Raw genomic sequence first — 22,992 nt, 5'->3', positions numbered from 1 at the left:
GAAAAGTGTGTGTGTGTGTGTGTGTGTGTGTGTGTGTGTGTGTATGTTGAGAAAAATTCAAGGCTGGTGCTCAAAAGATAATAGCTCACCCAAATAATCTTGCCTAGATTTTAGCTCTAGCAGAAACCATCTCTATAATTTACTTGGAATCTAGGTCAGTGATATGCATAGTAGATTTTCAATAAATGCTTTTTGGTAGATAAACAAATAAATTTATGAATTGTAAAGAGAGTCTAGGAAAGGTAGAGACTTAAAATTACTAATCTCTGGTACTATTGGAAGTGTCTAGGAACCAAATGTAAATGAATGCAAATGGATTCCAAGGTAGAAAGATGATCAAATTGGATACGCAAACTGACACTGCCTGAGGATTTGGGAATAAGAAAATAATTTCTTCTTGTCCTTCTTCATGCCTCCAGAGTCAAATCAACCTCAGAGTTCCTGTTGACCTCAAGACAGGAAGCCAAATACATAGATCAGGAAGATGGACGGGAGGGGTTTTGAGACAGAACCATCCATCCTGAGGACATCTCATTTTTCCCCAATCCAGTATACAAAAGAAAATGAATGATATTGTTGTGCATGTATGTATTATCTAGTTACCACAATATAGAACAGATACATCTGTGTTCACAGGTTATTTCTGCTGAGATCTACTTTAGGAAGCTTCTAGATTTGAATCTAAAAGTGATATCTGGAAAAGAGATAATAATTTGTGCTCACATAGCATTTTGCATCCAAAGGTCGCAAAACACTGTGTAAAGAAATAAGTATTATTATCCCAGATGCAGCAAGTCAGACAAAGGGGCTACTGCCCTTGTCAGCAAATTGGGAAATGGAAGCACTTGGATTCAGAACCCAGCCCTGCACTATAAATTATTGAATCATAGACTTTCCTGACTGGGATTTGGAACTACTAATAATGATGTGTGTGTGTGTGTGTGTGTGTGTGTGTGTGTGTGTGTGTGTGTGTGTGTGTGTGTGTGTCTGTGTCTGTGTGTGTGTGTCTGTGTCTGTGTCTGTGTCTGTGTGTCTGTGTGATACCAGGCTCTAATCTTAAGAATTTTAGTATGTGTCCAAAACATAGAAAATGAGTGCTTTTAAAACTACTGAATTTTAGGCTATGTGGTTGCTTAGAATAAGAAAAGTGGTTATGATAGGCTAATATGGCCATTGTACCAAACTTTCTCCTAAGTGGGTGATAAGTATTAATTTATTTAAGATCTGCAGCAAAGTTAATAAAGTACTATTATCATTTTACCCATGTTACAGTTGAGGAAACTGAGAGGATTAGTTAAGCAAGTGACAGATGGCATTCAAATGCAGGCAATTTGTTTCCACCATCCCTTCTTGTAACTGGGTACTATGTGCCAAGTACTGTGAAAAGCATTCTGAATAAATTATCAAACTTAATTTTCTCAGACTCCTAAGAGGTAGAAATATTATTATTTCAATTTCATTGGGAAGAAGAAACAAAGACTTAGAAAGGTGAAGTTAGCTGGGCACCAGTAATTCTAGCTACTCAAGAGGCTGCGACCTGAGGATCATGGTTTGAAGCCAGCCTAGACAGGAAAGTCTGTGAGACCTTTATCTTTAATTAATTACCAGAAGGCTAGGAGTGAAGCTGTGTCCCAAGTCATAGACTGCCAGCCTTGAGAAAAAAAGCTAAGAGACAATGTCCAGGCCCTGAGTTCAAACCCTAATATCAGCACAATAAATAAATAAGTAAATAAATAAGCCTAAAGTGACTTGTTTAGCTTCAAAGGCCAGCGGAGGTAGAACCAAAGAAAAGTAGACAGAAGAGTACTGCTCAAAGAGTCAGGATTTTAGGGCTCCTCCTGCCAGTAATTGGGTGGTAAACCTTGGGCCCATCATTGTCTCCATGCATTTCTCTGTAAAAGAAGGATATTGAGCTGCATGGGTGCTAAAGTTCTTCCTGGTGCTGAAATTCTGATGTTTGGTATTCGTTGTTTATTAGTTGCTTTTTTAAAACCCCTAGAGGAAAAGAAATTAACCACACAGAACCTGAAAGTGACTCTGGAAGCCAAATTTAGAAAACAGATCTCAAAAGGAGAAGGGGGTGGGGTTACAAAATATCTTTATTTAGAAAGTGAGTCTGTCCTGCAAAGTGTTTGGCTTGATTTGTAGCACTTGGTGACTAGATGCAGGCCCTGCATCTCTCCCTGCTTAGGCAGTTCAGGATGCAGTTAAGTTTTGTCACCTGGGGCAGTGATCCTTTTTGTCTGCTCAACTGGCCAGAGCTGGAAGAAGCCCATCTTGTGTGGGAGGGATCTGAGAGAAGCAGCCAAGCTTTTCATGTGGGTGTTCTATCTTGAATTCAGAATGTCTATACCATTCTGTCTACTTCTGTTTTTGTTCTTAGTGATCATTCTATAGTGACACAGCCCACTGTTACCATAAACCATTTTTTTAAAACAACCCTGTGGTAAGCCATGGTGTAGTGAACAGGGCTGGCTTCCATGGCTTCCTGTAGTTCTGTTCAAAAGTGTGAGCCTAAGTTTGTGATAACTTTTGGCCAAAAAAAGTTCAGCGTAGCTTTGTGATCTTGGGAAACTGATTTCAATTATTTCAATTCGTTTCTCTATGTTCCTTACCTTTTTGTAATGATGTGAGTTATGTAACCACTTACTCTCTGGTGTTATAAATTGCAAATAGTATGACATATGTTAAAGTAGTTTGGAGAGACTTGAGACCTTGCAGATGACAGTGAACAAGACACGCAAAGGATGCCTGTCATCTAGAAGACTCAGGGGTGGTAGACATGAAGAACCACTCTGGCTTGCCAAATTAGGCCTTGCCTATTATTTTACCAAGTTACTAGACCTCTGTAAGTCTTTTTATTTCTTATTTTTATTTGTTGGTTCTTTTTGTTTTGGTGTCAGTCCCAGGTCTTGAATTCAGGGCTTGGCTGGTGTCCCAGAGTCTTATGTTCAAGACGAGAGCTCTACCACTTGAGCCATAGCTTCACTTTGTGTGTGTGTGTGTGTGTGTGTGTGTGTGTGTGTGTGTGTGTGTGTGTGTGTGTGTGTGTGTAGGTCAATTAGAACTAAGAGTCTCATGGACTTCCTTTCCAAGAGTGGCTTTGAACCTCAATCCTCAGATCTTAACCTCCTGAATAGCTAGGATTATAGGCATGAGGCACAGGTACCCAATAGTCTTTTTATTTTATAAGATGCAACATTGTTGAAGGATAGAAACAATAATCATGGAGCTCCCAACACAGAATATACAACTAATAAATGGTAGCTGTTACCATTTTTATTATCAATTATTGAAGTATGATGTAAACTTAGAAGATTCAGAGCATGAGGTCATATTCCCTAAGACATGCTGCTAATTCATGTTGAACTCCAGGAAGAGGCCAGTGTGGAATTGGGCTGCTCTTAGATACTAAATGCCCTCTCCTTCTACACTAAATGGCAAAAGCTAATTCTGGAAGCTTATCCATATATATATATTTATATATATATATCACCTTGAGGACAATCAGATAGGTGCTGTCATTTCCTTTAGATATCTGCTTATGTTTCCACCTTCTGTGGCTACAAGAACTCTAGTGATGTTCTATCAGACTATTGAAATCTAAAAGCATTCCTTTTCATTCTAAGACATTCTGAACATTTTATAGAACATTTGTATAGAAAAATAATTCTAGTACTGTTTAGCAGAAGGATCTGTGTGTGTGTGTGTGTGTGTGTGTGTGTGTGTGTGTGTGTGTGTGCGCGCGCGCGTGCGCACATGTGCGCGTGTATGTGTACCAGTACTGTGCCAGAACTTAGGGCCTGGCCATAGCTTTTTTACTCAAGGTTGGTGCTGCTCTATCATTTGAGATACAGCTTTACAGAGATTCTCAGATCTCAGCCTACTGAGCAGTTAGAATTATAGGCATGAGTCACCAGTGCCTTACTATATAATCTCATTTTAAAGTTAAAAAATTTCAAGAAATCTTGTAAAATAGTTGCTCTGGTTTAAGTAGTCTTTCAATAAGGGGGGGGGGGAGAAGCATAATAAAAATTCAACATAGTAAAAAAGGTAAGCATCCTCTTTATTTTTTTAAATAGCTGGCGCAATAAGCTTGAGACAAAATTCACAAGAGACAACAGGGAATAAAATGAAAGTATCCTTCCTCATCCCTCAGTCTCACACTCACTTCCCCAGAGCCAAGTATTGTCTCAATTTCTGCTTTGTTCTTGCAAAGGTAATTTATGTACTACAAACGTTTACGTATTTATCTTTTTTTTTTTTTAACAAGAGAGAACTGGTAGCCTGTCTGGTAAAACATCTTCTCCTCTCCCTTATTTTTAAACTTAACATCTTGTACTTTTTAAAAAATGTGCTTAAAAAAAAAAGAGGTTTTTGAGACAGGCACTGGTGATCCTAACTCAGGAGGTTGAAATCTGGGGATCATGGTTTGAAGCCAGCCAGGGCAGGAAAGCCCATGAGACTCATCTCCAATTAACCAGCAGAAATCTGGAAACAGAGGTGTGGCTCAAGTGATAGAGCACCAGCTTTGAGTGTCCAGGCTCTGAGTTCAAGTCCTAGAAGTGACGTGTGCTTGTGTGCATGCGTGCGCGCGCACGCACACACACACACACACACACACACACACACACAAAGAAGTTTTTCTTTTTTCTTTAGAAGAAGGTTGCCATACTTGAGGTTAAATTACTCAAGTTATATATATATATATATATATATATATATTTTTTTTTTTTTTTTTTTTTTTTGCTAATCCTGGGTTTGAACTCAGGGCCTGGGCACTGTCCCTGAGCTTCTTTTGCTCAAGGCTAGAACCCTACTCCTTGAGCCACAGCACCACTTCTGGCTTTTTCTGTTTATGTGGTACTGAAGAATCAAACCCAGGGCTTCATGCATGCTAGGCAAGCACTCTATCACTAAGCCACAGTCTCAGCCCTGAGAATGAATATTTTTATTTACCATGGCATCAACATTAGAAATCTGATTTCTTTTCTTTCCTTTCTTCTTCTCCTTCTCCTCCTCTTCCTCCTCCTCTTTCTTCTTTTTGGTGCTGGGAATCAAACCCAGGGCCTTGTGCATGCTAGGTAAAGTACTCTACCACTAATTGAATAACTATATCAAGAACCCTGCATTTTTAATATATAGAAAAATCTAGTGTGCAATAACTACATACTATGTCAAGATTCTCAACTCTTTGGTTGGAAATCTATGGTATAAATCAACTATCAATCAGAGCCAACATCAGATTTTAGTATTTGCTCTGTGCCAGGCATTGTTCTAAGTGCATTATACATATTATCTCCTATCAGTCACGTCTTTCTCATCCTTCCAGTCTCACTTTAAATGTTATCTCCCAGAGAAGCCTCTCTTTATCCAAGGTGACCTCCCTTCTCCCTTTCCATTATTCTCTATCGTTTCATCCTGAATCATTTCCTTCAGAATGCTTATCACTGGAAGCACTTAGTTACCTATTTGTCTACTTGTTTACTGTGGACTCCCTAACCAGAGTAGGAGCTTTGAGAACAGTGATAGTGTCACCCAGTGACAAGTATAGGTGTTTCGGCCTGGATAAGCCAGGAGTTGAGTTACTTAGTGAATAAGTCCATCATGAGCAAACTTCATCTGTCTGAGGTAGATACTATTCTCCATTTTTCTGATGAGAAAACTGAGGCCTCAAGAGATAGACATATTCTAAAGTCAACAAGTTGCAAATCATTGAAAAACCTATCTCTGTTTGACTCAAAAGGTGAAGAAATAATAATGTTCTTTATTTATCTGGCCTCAGAAACAGAAGACAGAGTACATTCTTGGCTGCCTGTGACCACAAGTCTCCTTTCCTCCCTGGAACATTTTTTTTTTAATTGAAAAAAGAGAGTACAAGTTATCCATCTTTTTCTATAGCTATATTTAGTGATTTAGGAGATCTATGAAAATGAAAAGAGTCATGAAGGGACCATCAAAGTTGGCTTGGTATCTTTAAGATTGCTATCAGTGGGGCTGGGAAGGTGGCTCAGTGGTAGAGCGCTTGCCTTGCATGCCTTAGGTCCTGGGTTCGATTCTTCAGCACTACATAAGCAAAAAGAAAAAAGCCGGAAGTGGCGCTGTGGCTCAAGTGGTAGAGTGCTAGCCTTGAGCTGAAGAGCTGAGGGACAGCACTCAGGCCCAGAGTTCAAGCCCCACGACCAGACCTCAAAAAAAAAAAAAGATTGCTATCAGTTAATGTCTTCTTCATCTCTTCCCTTCTCTGAAGATCTGCTGCTTTTATTTGATGCCAGCATGGTGTTACATGTAATCATGATCTAAAGACATAGAAAGTAGTCCTTGACTTTAATAAATGGGAGATGGAGTTCCATTAACAGTTGCTTGAAGTACTATGTGAGTCAATGCCATAATAGTAATATATTCGAGACCCCTGGTAACACAGAGGAGGAAGACATGAATCCCATCATGTATGTTCATTGTGATTGGAGTAGTGGTGAATATTTATGAAGGGGCAAGAGATGAGGTATAATTCTGAGCTGGGCATAGCAAAGGAGTAGTTTTCCATGTGAAGGTAGAAATGATGCTTCCTGGACTCCAGACACCATGTGCAGAAGCACATGGAGTAACAGCAGAATGTGCTGAGTATTGCTAGGAGAAGAGGCTGGCTCTCAGAATAGGAGACTTAACTAATCAAAAGGAGCCTAGGCAGAGCCTTGATAAAGAGTTTGGACTTTAATCCTTACAGCAATGCTGAGCCACATCATTTTACTTACTTTATTTTTTTAGAAAGATCACACACTGGCAGTAGTAGAACTGGATAAGGGGGCAAAATGTGTGGATATGTGTAGCAGAGTTGAAGAGGAAGTAGATAAAGATTTTGAAAGGAAGTGTCAAAGGTCTGGATAATTGACTGGGTGAGGGAAATATAAGAGATGAGACTAAGGGATATGGGGGGAAGAATGCTGGGAAGAATTGGCCAAGTATAAAATGGTGCCATTAGTAAAGATAGAGAATCCAGAATTCAGGGGGAGAAATAATACTTTAGCTTAGGATATACATTTTGAGGTGTCTTTCTTTCCTTTCCCAAGTATCAATCTTTAATCTGATGATCCTTGGGCCAGTTTCTTGTAGGGCCTATCCAGCAACAAAATCCTCAAAAATCTTGCTACCATCCCTGAGCTTGACACCATTCAAAGATTAAAATGCTACTAACACTATCTATCTATCCATCCATCCGTCTGTCTGTCTGTCTGTCTGTCTGTCTGTCTGTCTGTCTGTCTGTCTGTCTGTCTGTGTCTGTCTGTCATTTATGTATTCAATCCGGCATTGGCTTCAGTGGAGCAAACTCTTCTGCTTCTGGCAGGCACCAGACCATATCTATGAAGCCGTCTCTGGCCCTGACAGTCTCTGTCTCTCCACTGGTTCCGGTGAGAACTGATTTTTTAAAAAGAAAGTGGGGTTGGGTAGCATGATGCTTGGGGAAAGAGCCGGGAGTTTTGGGGGGGACTGGAACCTGTCCCAATCCACCACCTCTGGTTGATTTTTAAGTGTTCTCAACGTTGAGGCAAAACTCCTTGTAACCCCAACCCTTTACAAAACAAGGCTGTAATCCTCCCCCACCCCAACTCAAACATCCAGAGATTGCCAGGCGGGGCACAGGAGGCTCATGGTCGGGCGGGATGGGGGTGGGGGGAGAAGGGTGGGAGAGAGATGGCGCTTCTAGTGTCCTTCTTGGGAAAGGGGTCGAGAAGCCGGAGCGTCATCCCGGCTCTGGCACCCTCCCTGGTACCACAGCTGATGACCCCCGGGCAAGGGGCACGCCCTGTGTCCCACTCCCACGATCCCGGGATGCGGCGAGGAGCCGCTCGCTCCCCGCCACCGTCTCCTCCCGCTCGTGCCCCCCACTGTCATGCTGCCCAGAAATCCCAAGAGGCGAGGGTGGCACGATTCCTCCCGCGCCCCTGCGGGCTGAAGGCGGGCACTAAAGCAGTGCAGTCCCAAGCTTCCCCTGCAGAAGCCACGCTCCCCACTCGGTCCGGGGGGCAGAGGGGGCGCGAGAGAGCAAGTGGGCGGGCGTCCCATCCTCCGCAGCCTCCTCCGAGCCCCGGCGCGCAGGGAGGGAGCGCTGCGCTGCGCCGCGCTGCGCATCGCGGCCCACTTGCCGCCGGTCCCCTGCCCTCGCAGGGCCACCTCCCCGGACCGCCGGCGGAGGACTCGAAGGCGCTAACGTTACGCTGTTTCCGGTTTTCCAGAGGGCTCTGTTTCCCCTCCCAAGGCGGCGGCGGCTGAGCGGCGGAGCCCCCCAAATGGCCTGGCCAGATGCGGCAGGTTTGCTGCTCAGCGCTGCCGCCGCCGCCGCCACTGGAGAAGGCTCGGTGCAGCAGCGACAGCGACAGCAGCAGCAGCAGCAGCGAGAGCAGCAGCAGGAGCAGCAGCAGCGGCAGCAGCAGCAGCAGCAGCAGCATCTCCCGTCCCGCTGCGCCCCCAGAGCCGCGGCCGCAGCCACCGCCGCAGCCCCGCTTCCCCGCAGCCCGGAAAGCCGCCGCCCGCTCGCGAGCCGCAGCCGCCGGCGGCATGAGGCGCGACCCGGCCCCCGGCTTCTCCATGCTGCTCTTCGGGGTGTCGCTCGCCTGCTACTCGCCCAGCCTCAAGTCCGTGCAGGACCAGGCGTACAAGGCACCCGTGGTGGTGGAGGGCAAGGTCCAGGGACTGGCCCCGGCCGGCGGTTCCGGCTCCAACAGCACCCGTGAGCCGCCCGCCTCGGGTCGGGTGGCGCTGGTGAAGGTGCTGGACAAGTGGCCGCTCCGGAGCGGGGGGCTGCAGCGCGAGCAGGTGATCAGCGTGGGCTCCTGCGCGCCGCTCGAGAGGAACCAGCGCTACATCTTTTTCCTGGAGCCCACCGAGCAGCCCTTGGTCTTTAAGACGGCCTTTGCCCCCCTTGGCACCAACGGCAAAAACATCAAGAAAGAGGTGGGCAAGATCCTGTGCACTGACTGCGGTGAGTTGCCCCCTCCCTCTGCCGGCGGAGGGGGGAGGGGAGGTGGTGGGGAATGGGGGTGGGGCGGAGAGGTGCTGCAGGTGCCCAGGCCCTGGCAGCGTCCGGCCGCTGGGGCCGGGGGGACTGTGGTGGGGGGGGGAGCTGCCCTTGGGCAGGGTGCCTGGCACGGGTGGGTGAGGGTTGGGGATGGGGAGCAGTAGAATGAGGCTCAAAGTGTGCCAGGGGCGGGGGAAGGCGCCGGCCTGTGTGCCAGCAGGGATCTGCGGCTGATGTATGGCATGTGGGATTGGACAGCTGCCATCATAGCCCAGTAGCAGAAGAAAAAAAAAACCCACAAAAAACAAAAACGGAGAGGTCCGGCGGTGCCAGCCCGAGGCTCGGTGAGTCAGGAGTGACCCTCGGAGGCCTGGCCGCTCCGCTCCCGAGGGCCTGCCCGGCCCAGGCTGGCAGGGTCTGCGGGAGCGGCTGGGCTGCTTCCCAGGCCGTGAAGGCCTCCGCTTACAAGTTCTCCTAGGGAATGATCGCCCCCGCCCCCTCCCTCCTCTCGGGCTCGCTGCTCTGCTCATACACACCGCTGGCGCAGGCAGAGTTGGACTTTTTTCTGCTACTGTTTTTTCGCCCTCCATGTGGCTCCGGATTTTTCTTTCCCCCCTCTCGGGTCGTGATCGCCTGTCTTTGCGATGCGGGTAGCACAGCTTCCTCTTAACCTCTAGGACAAGAGAACGGACACCTCTTTTAGCAGGTTCTGGAGGATCTTACTTGGTCTTTGGGTGATGATGATGATGATGATGATGATGATGATGATGATGATGATGATGATGAACGAAGAAGAAGAAGAAGAAGAAGAAGAAGAAGAAGAAGAAGAAGAAGAAGAAGAAGAAGAAGAAGAAGAAGAAGAAGAAGAAGAAGAAGAAGTGGTGGTGGAGTAGGAGGAGGAAGGAGAAGAAGAAGAGGAGAAAGAAGAGGAAGAAGAAGGGGAAGAAGAAAAACTAAGTCAGTCGTGCTGAATATTCTGAGTTCAGCTCTGACATCTTCCTGGCAGGATGTATCCCCGCATCTATCTTCATTATGTTGGGTGCTGCACAGGAATGCAGGTGACGAGAAATAAAACAGCAAAAGCCTATCCATCTGTCCAGCCAAGAATGGAGGTCTCCCATGTCAGAAACCAATCTTCATCACATCACAGTTTAAGCCTTTTCCTTCTTGTCCCCAAATCCACTGTTTCTCAGTAAGAGATGTTTAGCTGAATTGTCTCCTCACTGGAGTATTATGTGTTAGCCTATCCTGTGCTTATATTGGGCTTCATTTTGTCTACTTGAGGCTGGATCGGTGGTATTTGGTGTGGATCTCAACTGTGTAATTACGAATTGTACTGGTTGTCCTGGACTCTCATAGAAGTTGGTATGGTTACCAGTTTACCAGCTGATTCTGGGTAGTGTTAGTGGACTTGAGTATTACATCTACAAAGCTGTAATATATATATTGGAAGTTTTGCATCTCTCATCTTTGTAGATCAATGCCTTTGAGTTTGGGAGTTTTCCTCTCCCACTCCTTCAAGAGGCAAATTTTTAAGAGTTTAGTTGTGGGAGTTCTATCTAGGCACTATGTTAATATGTGATCACTTTAATGAGAAGAATCTTGACAGGAAAGAGAGGAAAAAAAAAACCTTTAAGGATAACAGCAGTTTTGGGCTCTGACATTATTCTAAGGAATATTTTTCACTATTCCTTAATGTTGGTTTTTATGCTCTAAAATGTTTTATGATGACAAGTTAAGACCAGTTAAGAATTTCTGATTTTTTTATTCTATTAAGTATTTTATCTACGATCCCTTGGGGGAGTGGAGGAACTGTATTGTGCAGCGAGAAATAGATAGTAAAAACATTTATTGAACCTTGTCCAAGGACAGCTTCTGTTTTGGTTGTTGGTGAATTTCTCCTGAATATGCACAGCACACATCTCCACAGGATCCCTAAAATGTGGGCCTCAGAAGAGCTGATAGTCATTGTCAGATAATCCTATAGAGTAATGGGCTTTTCTACCGCTTGTTCCTCTCTTCCTCCTTTCTCTTTTTCCCTACCCCATATGCCCTATAAATTGTCCTTGTTTGTTTTAGCGAGCATTTAATAATTTAACAGTTGAATGCTGAGATCATGAAAGACTTGAGGGTCAGAAATATAGCCAGCTTTTAGGTTACAGTCAAATCATATTATTTATGTTGTAGTACAGTTCTCAGAAAGATAAATTTAGGACCGTAATCATGGGGAATGGGGAAGGCCCTCACACATCATAAGTTATCCAGGAGCAGGAATGTGTATGGCAGTAAATATGTTAGAATATCAAGGGTTTTGCTTTAGATCAGTGTCAGTTTGGGGGAGCTTTATATAAGGGGATTAGAAATTAAATGTATTTTCATGAGAAAAGACTTGTGGAATTAGTGATAATGTGACAAAAGAAAATAAACTGCATTGTCTTCTTTTCTACTGTGTGGTTAAAGAAAACATGTATGATAATGGTATATTCACTAAGGAAACAAAGTCATCCTAACTAACCACAACACCTTCCTTGTGCTCAGCAGGAAATAGCTAACAAATTCATTTTCTGTTTTCTGTTCTACAGAAAACCCTCTGGGCCACAGGGTCATTGGGAACATTTTCTCCTTGGAGCAGATCTGTCCATTGCAAAATAGGGAAACTGGCACTTGGAAACTGTCATTGTAGTGTGTGCTATTGAGCAACTCAGGTTGAATTGTTACTTTGTTTAGCCACTTTGAGCTCTGAGTATATCTCGGCTCTAGAGGTGTGGCTCCTAGGGAGGTCATCTCCAAGTGTGTTGGAGCTGGGAGGACTTGGAGATGAGGTACTATTTGGAGGGTTATATTGTATTTTATAATTGGCACACGCCTGGAGACTATGAATGCAGGGCTTCTATGCATACCTTCATAAACAGCTTATTTTAACTGACAGATAGTGGCTTTGCTGGCATAGCAGTGTCTGTTAGAGGGGCACTTAAAAGATTTAATGTGTATCATGTAAAGAGTTGAGTAAAATTATTTGATTACACACATATGTCTTCTGTGGAAAGATGAGGAAAAAGAGTTAGAAGACCTTTCAGGGATTAGCACTCTGTGTGATGTTACAAGAGTGTCTTGTGCTGCAAATAGTCCTGCATTTTACATATTTTTGGTAACTATACTCTATCTTGTTGTTTTCTTATATACATGCTTTTAAGACCATTCCTTATTGAATAGATGCAGTGGCTAGCATTAGAAAGAAAGAAGCAAAAGATTTCTTCTTTTCCAATGTTTAGTGTGCTTTGGGTTGTTACACATAGACAAAGGTATATTCCTTAGGGACTTTACATTCTTTAGGGTAGTTTTAAGTTGGCACCCAGAGTCACATATTAGAGGAAGGCAGTTTACAAAATTCAATACAGCCAAAGTGATTGCATATTTTAAAGTGCTGTTTATTTAAAGACTCCCCCTCCCACCCCTATCCCACCCTCCCCCCACCCCCAGCCAGCTGGAAAGCCAGCTGTTCTACAGCTTGAAGAAAGTGAAACTAGATTAGAAACTGACCAGCTCCAGCAGTGAGGACAGGAGTGGTTATACATTAGGGGACTCAGCTGCCATCTTAATGCCATTACTCTTTGTAGTGACTGTTTTCCTCTGCAGAGTGCAATTTTGGTGGCAAGAACAATAACTTGTCTTTGAGGTCTTTTTGTCTTTTCTCTGTTCCCCTGCACAAACTACCTCCCCCCTTCTATGGTGGTTTATAGGGGGATTCTCCCCTAAGGGTCTTTTTGAATGGACAAAGTCAGGTGAAGTTCAAAAAGGAAGCCTCCATATTCATACAGAAGCATTCTTAACTCTAGGATCTGTGACACCAACTCCTATACTGAAAAGCTGACTTTGGTGATAGCTTTTACCTGTCGCTATGGGAACCTTTCTTCCAAAGGAACCCTTATCAAGGAGAGTACTTAACCACAATATGCTTAATCATTATGCTGATTAGTATTAATAGGATTTGAAAAGTGGGAGAAAAAGTCTTGCTAGAGAAGATCTGTTTTGGGGAAAGCTGGGAGAGCGAGGAGGTAGATTACCATGCTCCAACCCCAGAATTTAAAGGAAAACAAAACATCTATTAATTTGGATTAACAAGTAGTTTGAGATCAAGGGAGCATGATTTATTAACTAACTTCCTCTTGACCCCCAGTCACAGCAAGTATGGTTCCTCCTTAACCATTCTTTATTATGTAGGACATTTTAATTCTCTTTCCAAATAGGAGTATTTTATTTTCATATAAAATTGTATTTATATTTTTGTGTATGTAATATTTACATGGCTCAAAATTTAGAAAACACCTAAGATTGTATGGTAAAAGTTTCCCTCACACCCCTCTCTTCAGGCACCTACCTCTAAAACATTTGTAAAATAATTTAATCTTGAAATGTATATTTACCTAAAAATAAAGTATTTTTTCAGCTGGCACTCCTGTCTTATGCCTATAATCTTAGCTACTCATGAGGCTGAGATCTGAGGATTGCCATTTTAAGCCAGCATAGACAGGAAAGTGTATGAGACTCTTATCTCCAATTAACTACTAAAAAACTGGAAGTAGAGTTGTGGCCTATGTGGTAGAGTGCCAGCCATGAGAGAAAAAACTAAGAGGCAGTGTTCAGGTCCTGTATTTAAGTCCCAGTATCAGCACAAACCCACACATACAAAACATGACATTAACAAATAAAAAGATATTGACAAATGTTTTTTTCAAAGTATTCTTCTATTTTCTTTTAACAGATGGAGAATGTTAATGTTTCTGATAAGCCAGTTTATAGTAAATTCTTCCTCGGTAAATAGTCTAAGATCCCAACAACTTAATTCTTGCTATATCTGAGCCCTTTTCTTCACTTTCTTCTTATTCTTTTTGTGTGCCAGTCTTGGGGCTTGCACTCAGGGCCTGGGTGCTGCCCCTGAACTTTTGTATTCAAGGATAGCACTCTACCCCTTGAGCCACATCTCCACTTATGGCTTTTTTGGTGCTTGGGCTGGCTTCAAACCCCCTAGTCCTCAAATCTCAGTTTCCTGAGTAGCTAGGATGACAGCTGTGAGTCATCAGCGACTAGCCTGGGTCCTTTACTATCTCAAATTATCCATTCCTCACAAATATAATCTTAGGATCAGGAATGAAAGTATCAATTTATTTTTCAGTTATTTTGAGATTGAGACACTTTCCACGATAACAAATTGCATGAGTCTCTTTTTAGATGCCCAAAGGAGAGATCCAAAGGTTTGTTACTGAGATTTAGAGCCACAGCTCCACCCAGACAGCAGTTCCTACTAATTCATGAGCTAGGTAATCTTACAGTAGCATCCATGTGGGAGACCACAAGATTCCATGGATGAAAAAAGAAAGCTTCAGTGCATAATTGCTTAAATTGTTATTTAGAAACCAAAGACCCTTGTTGCCAAGGAAGAGTTTGATTGTGACCATAATCAACCACTGTGTTTTTCATTTAACATATCTGAATACAATGCAATGTTTAAATTTCAGAGGATCAGGGAATTGTCATTTGGATAAGTATGAAAAATGTAAATATGTACATATCTAAACAGCAGGAACTCTTAGCCCTCTAAATCCTGTTGGCTTAGTGAAATTTGGTAATTCTGAATATTGATTTAGGAAAGGAATGGTGATGTGGACATCAGTAAGGTTTTTCTTGTGCAATCTTTAATAACTGGCTCTTGGGCCTCTTGTTTCAAAGCCTGTAATATGGTTAGTATAATTTGCACAAAAGGAAAAAAAAACAAGTCATCCCCTCCCCCTCCTTAATTTTAATTTGGATGAATATATGTGGGATGGGATTTTTATATTGTTTCTAGCCAATTAAATCTCCTCTCCCGCTTTTTGGAACATGTATACAGAAATAATCTAGCTTATGAATGCCAAATGATAACATAAAGAACTCCAGAAAATTGGAGAAAGTAGATAAATTGACCTTAGAAATGCTGACTTATGACAAGTTTCAAAAGTGACTGTCTTATGTGAAATTAAAGTAGATTTTTAATAATAACAATGTACACAGATGACTCTTGCTAAGCTCAATTTCCACGAACAGCTATAAGAACTTAAGCAAAGTCAGAAGATGCTAAAAGACATTAAGATGTCTTGAAGAATGCATGCTGTACCTAGGCAGAACTGGGAAGCTTTGGCCAATCTGTAGTCAAAAGACAAATTCACACTGATGGATTTCAGTTACTGCTAATTGGCGTGGTGCTTTAGATAATTATGAAGTTCAGGAGTCATCTTTCTCTCCCTAGATGCTTCAAGGAGAGTGTGGCATATGAGATTCTTCCTGCAGTCACATTCCACTCTCACTTTGGACATGCAGCAGGAGCCAGATAGCCTTCACAAGGATCTTTTCTGGGATGGAGGCCCAGTATCTCCAGAGCCTTTAGCTCTTCTGTGTGCCTCTGCTCAGGCCTTAACTGTGTTGCTAGCCTCTTGAGGGGGTGGGTGGTACTCAACATTATATTTCCCTTGGGAATGTCTACAGAGGGACAGAGTCACGGTTATCCTATAGAAGTTCTCCGTTGACTAGCAATATACATTCCTCCCAAGATGAAATGGCTAGGCTATTTTCTATACTCTCTCCAGAAATAAAATACTTTGTGATTTTTCTTTATCATTTGTAGATGCCCTAACCTGTGCGGAGGATGTTAGCTCCCTTACCCTTTCTTTTCCCAGTCTGGGTTCTTTTATTTTCCTTCCTTTCTTCTTCTTTTCCTTTCTGTCATTCCGTCTTTCTTTTTTTCCTTTCTCCCTCCCTCCCCTCTCTTCCATCCTTTCATTCTTTTCTTCCTTTCTCCTATCCCTTCTCTCTCTTTCTTTCTCTCTCTTTCTTTCTTTCTTCATTCTCTCTCCCTCCCTTCTTTCTTCCTTCCCTCCTTCCCTTCCTTTCTATCTTTCCTTCTTCCTTTTCCTCTTTTCTTCCTCCCCTTCTCTTTCTTTCTTTCCTTCTTTTTCTCTTCCTTTCTCCCTCTCCCCTCTTCCTTCCTTCCTTCCTTCCTTCCTTCCTTCCTTCCTTTCTTCCTTCCTTTCTTCCTTTCTTTCTTTTTTCTTTTTTCTTTCTTTCCTTTCCTTCTTCCTTCCCTCCCTTCCTTTCTACCTTTCCTTCTTTCTGTTCTTCCTCTCTCTCTCCCTCCCATCCTTCCTTCCTTCCTTCCTTTCTTTCTTCTTTCTTTCTTTCTTTCTTTCTTTCTTTCTTTCTTTCTTTCTTTCTTTCTCTTCTTCCTTCTTTCTTTCTCTTCTTCCTTCTTTCTTTCTTTCCCTTCCTTCCTTTCCCTCCTCTCTCCCTCCCATCCCCCTCTCTCTCTTTCTCTCCCTCCCTCCCTCCCTCTCTTTCCTTCCTTCCTTCCTCTTTCCTTCACACCTTCCTTCCTTTCTGCCCATACTGGAGCTTAAACATAGGCCTCACACTTTCACTCAGCTTTTTTGCTCACACTTGAACCAGGCCTCCAGTCCATTTTCTAAAAAACAGGTTAATTGGACATAGCATCTCATGGACTTTTCTGCCTTGGCTGCTTCAGATCTTAGTTTCCTGAGTAGGTAGGGTTACAGGCATGAGCCACCAGTACCTGGTCCTAGTCTGTTATAAAGACTGAAGATCTGTCTTTTTCCATTAGGTTTAGATGTTTTATTTGATCTTGATCTTGATGCTGTCCCAACTAACAAAAGCCTACATGAACTAATATTCCTCAGAACTGAATGAAAGGAAGGTCATCCTATACCTGGATTAGCATGTGTAAAAGCCAGGACATAATTAATCCTGTTGTGATAGGAATGTGCTTTGTTATCCCAAAGGGCCTATTATTTAAAAAGCATTCTTTTAATTTTAGATGTTTGCTTCAACAAATATTTAATGATATGCTTTGTGGGGGAAAATAGGTACTTCAGAGACTTTGCTTCAAACATAGTCTCTATTGTCAATGAGTTTACAATTCAAAAGTACAAAGATGTAACAATTCAACCTAGACTGTGATAAATACGTAAGATATGCCAGTAGTGCTTTTGTGAAGGGAAGATTCATAAAGGAAAGAATAAGTGTATCATGTTAGAGAGTTAAAGAAAGTTTCTTAGAGCAGTTGTTTGAGATGTGATTCTAATAGTCCAGCTTGACTATTAGAATCAATTCCATGAAGAAAGGCCATCATTCTCAGTAGTAGAACGGCATATTTGTGGTTGGCAAAAATAACAAGGACAGGGAGAAATGGGTAAGGCATCTGAAGAGGTAGATTAGGGTGATATTTCCATCAGTCTTTAACACTGCATAGATGAGTTTATTCTTTATTTAATTTTATTATAAAGGTGATGTACAGAGGGATTATGGTTATATAAGTAAGGTAATAAGTACATTTCTTGTGGAACAGTGTTACACCCACCCTCATTTTTCTCTTACTTTTCCTCCTCTCTGACTCCCTCCCACCCAAGTTGTAAAGTTCATTTCTAGTGTAGTGTCTTGTGAGTATTGCTGTTGCATTGATTCATCCTTTGTCCTTTATCTATCATTTTGTGATTCCCCCTCACTTCCTCCAAAACAGATAAATGTAAATACAAGACACAGGGTACCAAAATAAAAAACAATGACATTAGGTGATAAAGTAAATGGAAAAAAAAGGAAAAAGAAATAACTTCATACAGTACATTAAAAAAATCATGCTTACATATCTTGGAGTTCATTTCAATTAGCATCATTTTATATGGTCATGTATACATAGCTATTGAGTTATTGTGATCCTCTTCTAGGACTATCTTAGACATATACTAATTATTACAAATGAGGGAAATTGAATAGCCTATGTTTCTTTGGGTCTAGTTTACTTCACTTGATATGATTTTTTCCCAAGTCTTTCCTTTTTTTTTTTTTTTGTCCATTGTGGGGCTTCAACTCTGGGCCTGGGCGCTGTCCCTCAGCTCTTCAGTTCAAGGCAAGTGCTCTACCTTTTGAGCCACAGTGCACTTTTGGCTTTTTCTGCTTATGTGGTGCTGAGGAATCAAACCCAGGACCTCATTCATGCAAGGCAAGCACTCTACCACTGAGCCACCTTCCCAGCCCCTCTTTCCATTTTCTTACAAATGGGGTGGTGTCATTTTTTTTTTTCTGATAGAAGCATAGAATTCCATTGTGTATATATACCACATTTTCTTGATCCATTCATCTACTTCGGGGCATCTTAGCTATGGTAAATAATGCTGCAATGACAGGGCACTGATGGTTCATACCTGTAATCCTAGCTACTCAGAATGTTGAGATCTGAGGACAGCCGTTCAAAGCCAGCCCAGGTAGGAAAGTCTGTGATACTTTTATCTCCAGTGAACCACCAGAAAATAGGAAGTGGTACTGTAGATCAAGTGATAGAGCTCTTGCTTTGAACTGAAGAACTCAGGGACAGTGCCCAGGCCCAGAGTTTAAGCCCAAATGACTGACCAAAAAAAAAAAAAAAAATGCTGCAATGAACATAGTTGTGCTGGTAGCTTTATTTATTTATTTAATTTTAAAATTTAATATCTTTATTGTTATGGTGATGAACAGGGAGGTTACATTTACATACAGTTACATAAAGCTGGTAGCTTTAGTGTGACCTTGTTTGTGATCATTTGGGTAAATCCCAGGAGTGGGATTGCTGGATCATAGGGGAGCTCTATGATTATACAAGTAGTATCTGAAGCCTTAGGTTAAATAAAAGCAGCCTGACAATATTTGGTACTCAGCTGTAAAAGGAATTTGCACATATTTTGTTATATGTATCCCTAAGTGCCTTATGTTTTTTGAATGCCATTATAAATAATATTATTAATTTAATTAAATTTTCCAATTACTCGATGCTAGTGTAATTGTCCTTTGGTATCCAAGGAGGATTGTTTTCAGGCCTACTGTGGATACAAAAACAATTGCATATGCAAGTCTTCTATAAAATGTATAGCATTTGCATTTAATCATATATATCCTCCTGTATACTTTAAATAATTTTTAGATTACTTCTAGTATCAAATACAATGTAAATTCTGTTTATTCAGACTTTATAGTACAATAGTTATTGTTCAAAGAATGACAAGATAAAAGCCTGCTTGGCTATTATAAGTCTAATGACTGAGTATAATATCTCCTGTATATGGAGCCCACAGGTGTGGAGGATTGACAGAATATAGATAAAGTTTCTTTTTTTTTGGTGGGGAAAGGATTTGGAATCAAACCTATGGCCTCATACATGCTAGCAGGTGGTCTACCACTGAGCTACATCTCCAGACCTTGGGTTTTTAATGTTTACTTTGTATCCTGTGACTTAATAAATTCACTTAATAATTCTAGCATCTTTTTCATCTTTTTGCAGGTTATTTGGGACTTTCTGTGTGCATGGTTATGTTGTCAGTTATAAAAAAACTTTACATTTTCCTTCTGTTTGCCATTTCTTTTTTTCTTGCCTTATTGCACTAGCTGGGACTGCCAAATACAATGTTGAATAGGAGTGATGAGAATAGACATTTTTATTCTATTCATGAAGAAAAGTATTCAGACTTCCACTGTTATTTGTGATGGTAGTTGAAAGGTTTTTCAAAAAGATGCCTTTCCTGGGGCTGGGAAGGTGGCTCAGTGGTAGAGCGCTTGCCTTGCATGCATAAGGCCCTGAGTTCGATTCCTCAGTACCACATAAGCAGAAAAAGCCAGAAGTGGTGCTGTGGCTCAAGTGGTAGAGCACTAGTCTTGAGCTGAAGAGCTGAGAGATAGTGCCCAGGCTCAGAATTCAGGCACCAGGACTGGCAAAAAAAAAAAAAGAAAAAAGAAAAAGAAAGAAAGAAAAAAGAAAAGAAAAAGATGACTTTCCTATTTAAAAAAAAAAATCTACTACAGGGCTGGGATGTAGCTCAGTAGCAAAGTGCTTGCCTAGCAAGTGCAATGTCCTGGGTTCGATCCCCAGTACCAAAAAAGAAAAGACAAAAAAAAAAAAAATACCGTTAAAAAAAAAACCCAAACAAAAAAGTCTACTACGGTGTAATGTCTAAGAATTTGGCTATATAGACAGATAAATCTGGATTTGAAGCAATCTTTTGTATTTTCCAGATGAGTGTTGTGGGTTAGTACTTACTATGTCCTAATGTCCTATAAAATGAGGAAGGCAGCAACACTTAATAGTGCTGTTATCAGTATTAAAATTATATTTTATTAGCATAAGTTAATAGTACAAAGGAGTTTCATTGGGATATTTACAACTAGCATATAATATGCTTGGATCAAATTCATTCATTTATATTACTCTCTCTTAATTCCCTTTTCTCGTTGATTGCTAAAATGAGATCGCGCATGCAAAGTGATTACCAATAAATTATCAATAAATACTTGTTATTGACAAAATATTATTAACCTAGGTCAATGTGTAAGAAGATTAGGTACATGAAAATTTCAAGTTCTAGACATAGACTGGGGATGGAAAACAGAAAGTGTTTTTCTACAAACAACTATATTTTCACCAAGATCATCCTGCTAATTTTAATTAGAATTGCTAGCTGGGCTAGTGAGAGGAAAATGGGTTATATATGTGGTCTCATTTTAGGGCATCCCGGAGAGTTTGAGTGTTAGTTCTGTAGGTTGCAAATATATATATATATATATATATATATATATATATATATATATATATATATATATATATATTTTTTTTTTTTTTTTTTTTTTTTTTTTTTTTTTTTTTGGTCCGGTCCTGGGGCCTGAACTCTGGGCCTGGGCGCTGTCCCTCAGCTCTTCAGCTCAAGACTAGCGCTCTACCACTTGAGCCACAGCGCCACTTCTGGCTTTTTTCTTTTTGCTTATGTGGTGCTGAGGAATCGAACCCAGGCCCTCATGCATGCAAGGCAAGCACTCTACCACTGAGCCACCTTCCCAGCCCCTAAGTTACAAATCTTGATGGGTCCATGCATATGTGTTGGTGAATTTTTTTGAAAAGTCTGCAGTAAATATTGATTTTTTGTGTTTCCCATATGGGAACACTAAGATCCATATTCTTCAGTGTCTTCTTTCAAAGTGTCATCAGGCTTGTAGGGTAAACCACCTTTTGTAGTACTACCTGGCCTGTGCTTTGACATCAGCAGGTCAGCGTACCTTTTACAGCTGTCAGAATGAGCTGGAACATGGCTAAAACTTCTTCAAAAACAAACAAACAAACAACAAAAAAACAGTGTCCCTGACTCAACCCTGATTTGATTTTATAGTTTCTAGATTTGGGAATAAGTTCACAATGAATGGTTCATATTCTTTCTTTAGTTATTTATGTATTGAGTTGAGATGAATCTGCTAGCCACTATGATCAGAGAGGTATAGTATAAACATATGCAGTATTTTTGGATTGTGTGTGTGTGTGTGTTTGTGTTTTACCAGTCCTGTGGTTTGAACTATACAACTTGCACTATACCACTTGAGCCACAATTCAACCACTTCAGCTTTTTGGTAGTTAATTGAAGAGTCTCACAGACTTTCCTGCCTAGATAGCATTGAACTATGATCTTCAGATCTCAGCCTCCCTTGTAGCTAGGATTAAAGGTGTGAGCCACCAGTACCCAATTTGTGTGTTTACTTTTAATTCATTTATTACTTGATATGTGGAACCTGATGGAAGTATGGAGCATTGTCCCTTAAATACTTATAGGACAAAGATTCCTTGTTCTGGGTTCTTCCTCTTTGTTTGTTGGATATGACTAACTCTCAATTCTTTGGCTGGCCATAACTCTTCTGACTTCATTCATATTTTTCTTATTCTTAGAGTCCTTGTATTTATGTGTATCACTTATATGACACATTTATGCTATGACTAGCGATTATTCCTATGACTAGCTTATCCTCTTTATCTGATTGAAAGATCTATGGGGACAATAAATACTGTTTTAAAATATGGCTAAGTAAATACCTGATTGCTGGCTACTGAGAAGTTAAAAAAAAAAAAAGCAACATTCTGTTCCTTTCCTATTGACCTTTTTTTTTTTCTTAAATGAGTTTTGAAATCTCTCAAATGACAGCTCAGGCCATGAGAAGGGACAAGAACAACCATGGAAGTACCTTCAAATATATATATATTTAAAAATTGTTTAAATTTTTAAATTTTTTTGTCGGTTGTGGGGCTTGAACTTTGGCCCTAGGTACTGTCCCTCAGCTCTTCAGTTCAAGGCGAGTACTCTACCACTTGAGCCACAGTGCCACTTTCGGTTTTCTGGTAGCTTATTCGAGATTAGAGTCTCACAGACTTTCCTGCCCAGGCTAGCTTTGAACTATGATCCTCAGATCTCATCCTCCTGAGTAGCTAGGATTATGGTGTGAGTCACTGGTGCCTGGCCCTTCAAACATTTTGATAAGTGAAAAACTGTGTTTCTCAGTCATGTTTTAGTTGTTATTTCTTTCCTTTCCTTTTCTTTCTTCCTTCTTTCCTTACTTCCTTAATTTCTTTATCTCTTTCTGCCTTCCTTTCTTCCTTCATTCATTTTTTCTTTCAATCCTGGGGCTTGAAGTCAGGGCCTGGGCACTGTCCCTGACGTTCTTTTGCTTAAGGCTAGCACTCTAACACTTGAGCCACATCACCCCTTCCAGTTTTTTTTTTCTGTTTATGTGGTACTGAAGAATTTAATACAGGGCTTCATGCATGCAAGGCAAGCACTCTACCACTTAGCCACATTCCCATCTTTCCATTCCTCCCTCTGTCCCCTCTTTTCCTCCCTCCGTCCCTCCTTTTTTCTTTTTTCTTGTAGCTTGCTTCTTATTTTTGATATTAAAAAAAAAACAAAGCCCCTATAGAAAAAACAGGAGCACATTTCCTTTATTTATTGTTAAAATTAGCTTAAATTAGTTGTACAAGGGTATCTGTGACATTTTCACATGTACACAGTGTATCCTGATCAACTTCAATCCCTCTGTCACTTCCTCAACCCACTTCCTCTCTTTAAAACTATTTTTTTGTTGTTGTTGTTGGTGGT

The 22,992-nt window shown here is 41.3% G+C and overlaps 1 protein-coding gene and 1 long non-coding RNA gene across 4 annotated transcripts in view; both read left to right on the top strand.

Annotated features, from left to right (window-relative positions):
* Positions 1 to 532: 532 nt before the first annotated feature.
* LOC138837304 (uncharacterized) lies at positions 533 to 8,293 on the top strand. The gene is made up of 3 exons (XR_011375296.1): positions 533 to 584; positions 7,346 to 7,409; positions 8,235 to 8,293. It is a non-coding gene; the product is annotated as an uncharacterized lncRNA (long non-coding RNA).
* An 8-nt stretch (positions 8,294 to 8,301) lies between these two features.
* Positions 8,302 to 22,992, top strand: part of Nrg2 (neuregulin 2) — a 200,288-nt gene continuing 185,597 nt past the window's right edge. For all 3 annotated transcript variants that reach the window (XM_070035991.1, XM_070035989.1, XM_070035990.1), the window contains exon 1: positions 8,302 to 8,980. In XM_070035991.1, the coding sequence (XP_069892092.1) occupies positions 8,302 to 8,980 (679 nt within the window). The remainder of the gene's footprint in view (positions 8,981 to 22,992) is intronic.

Source organism: Dipodomys merriami, unplaced genomic scaffold (assembly GCF_024711535.1).
Source record: "Dipodomys merriami isolate MVZ:Mamm:240054 unplaced genomic scaffold, mDipMer1.0.p SCAF_27, whole genome shotgun sequence".
Classification (NCBI taxonomy): Eukaryota; Metazoa; Chordata; class Mammalia; order Rodentia; family Heteromyidae; genus Dipodomys; species Dipodomys merriami.
Note: the sequence above shows the minus strand (reverse complement) of the source record. Positions and strands in the feature narration are given on the sequence as shown.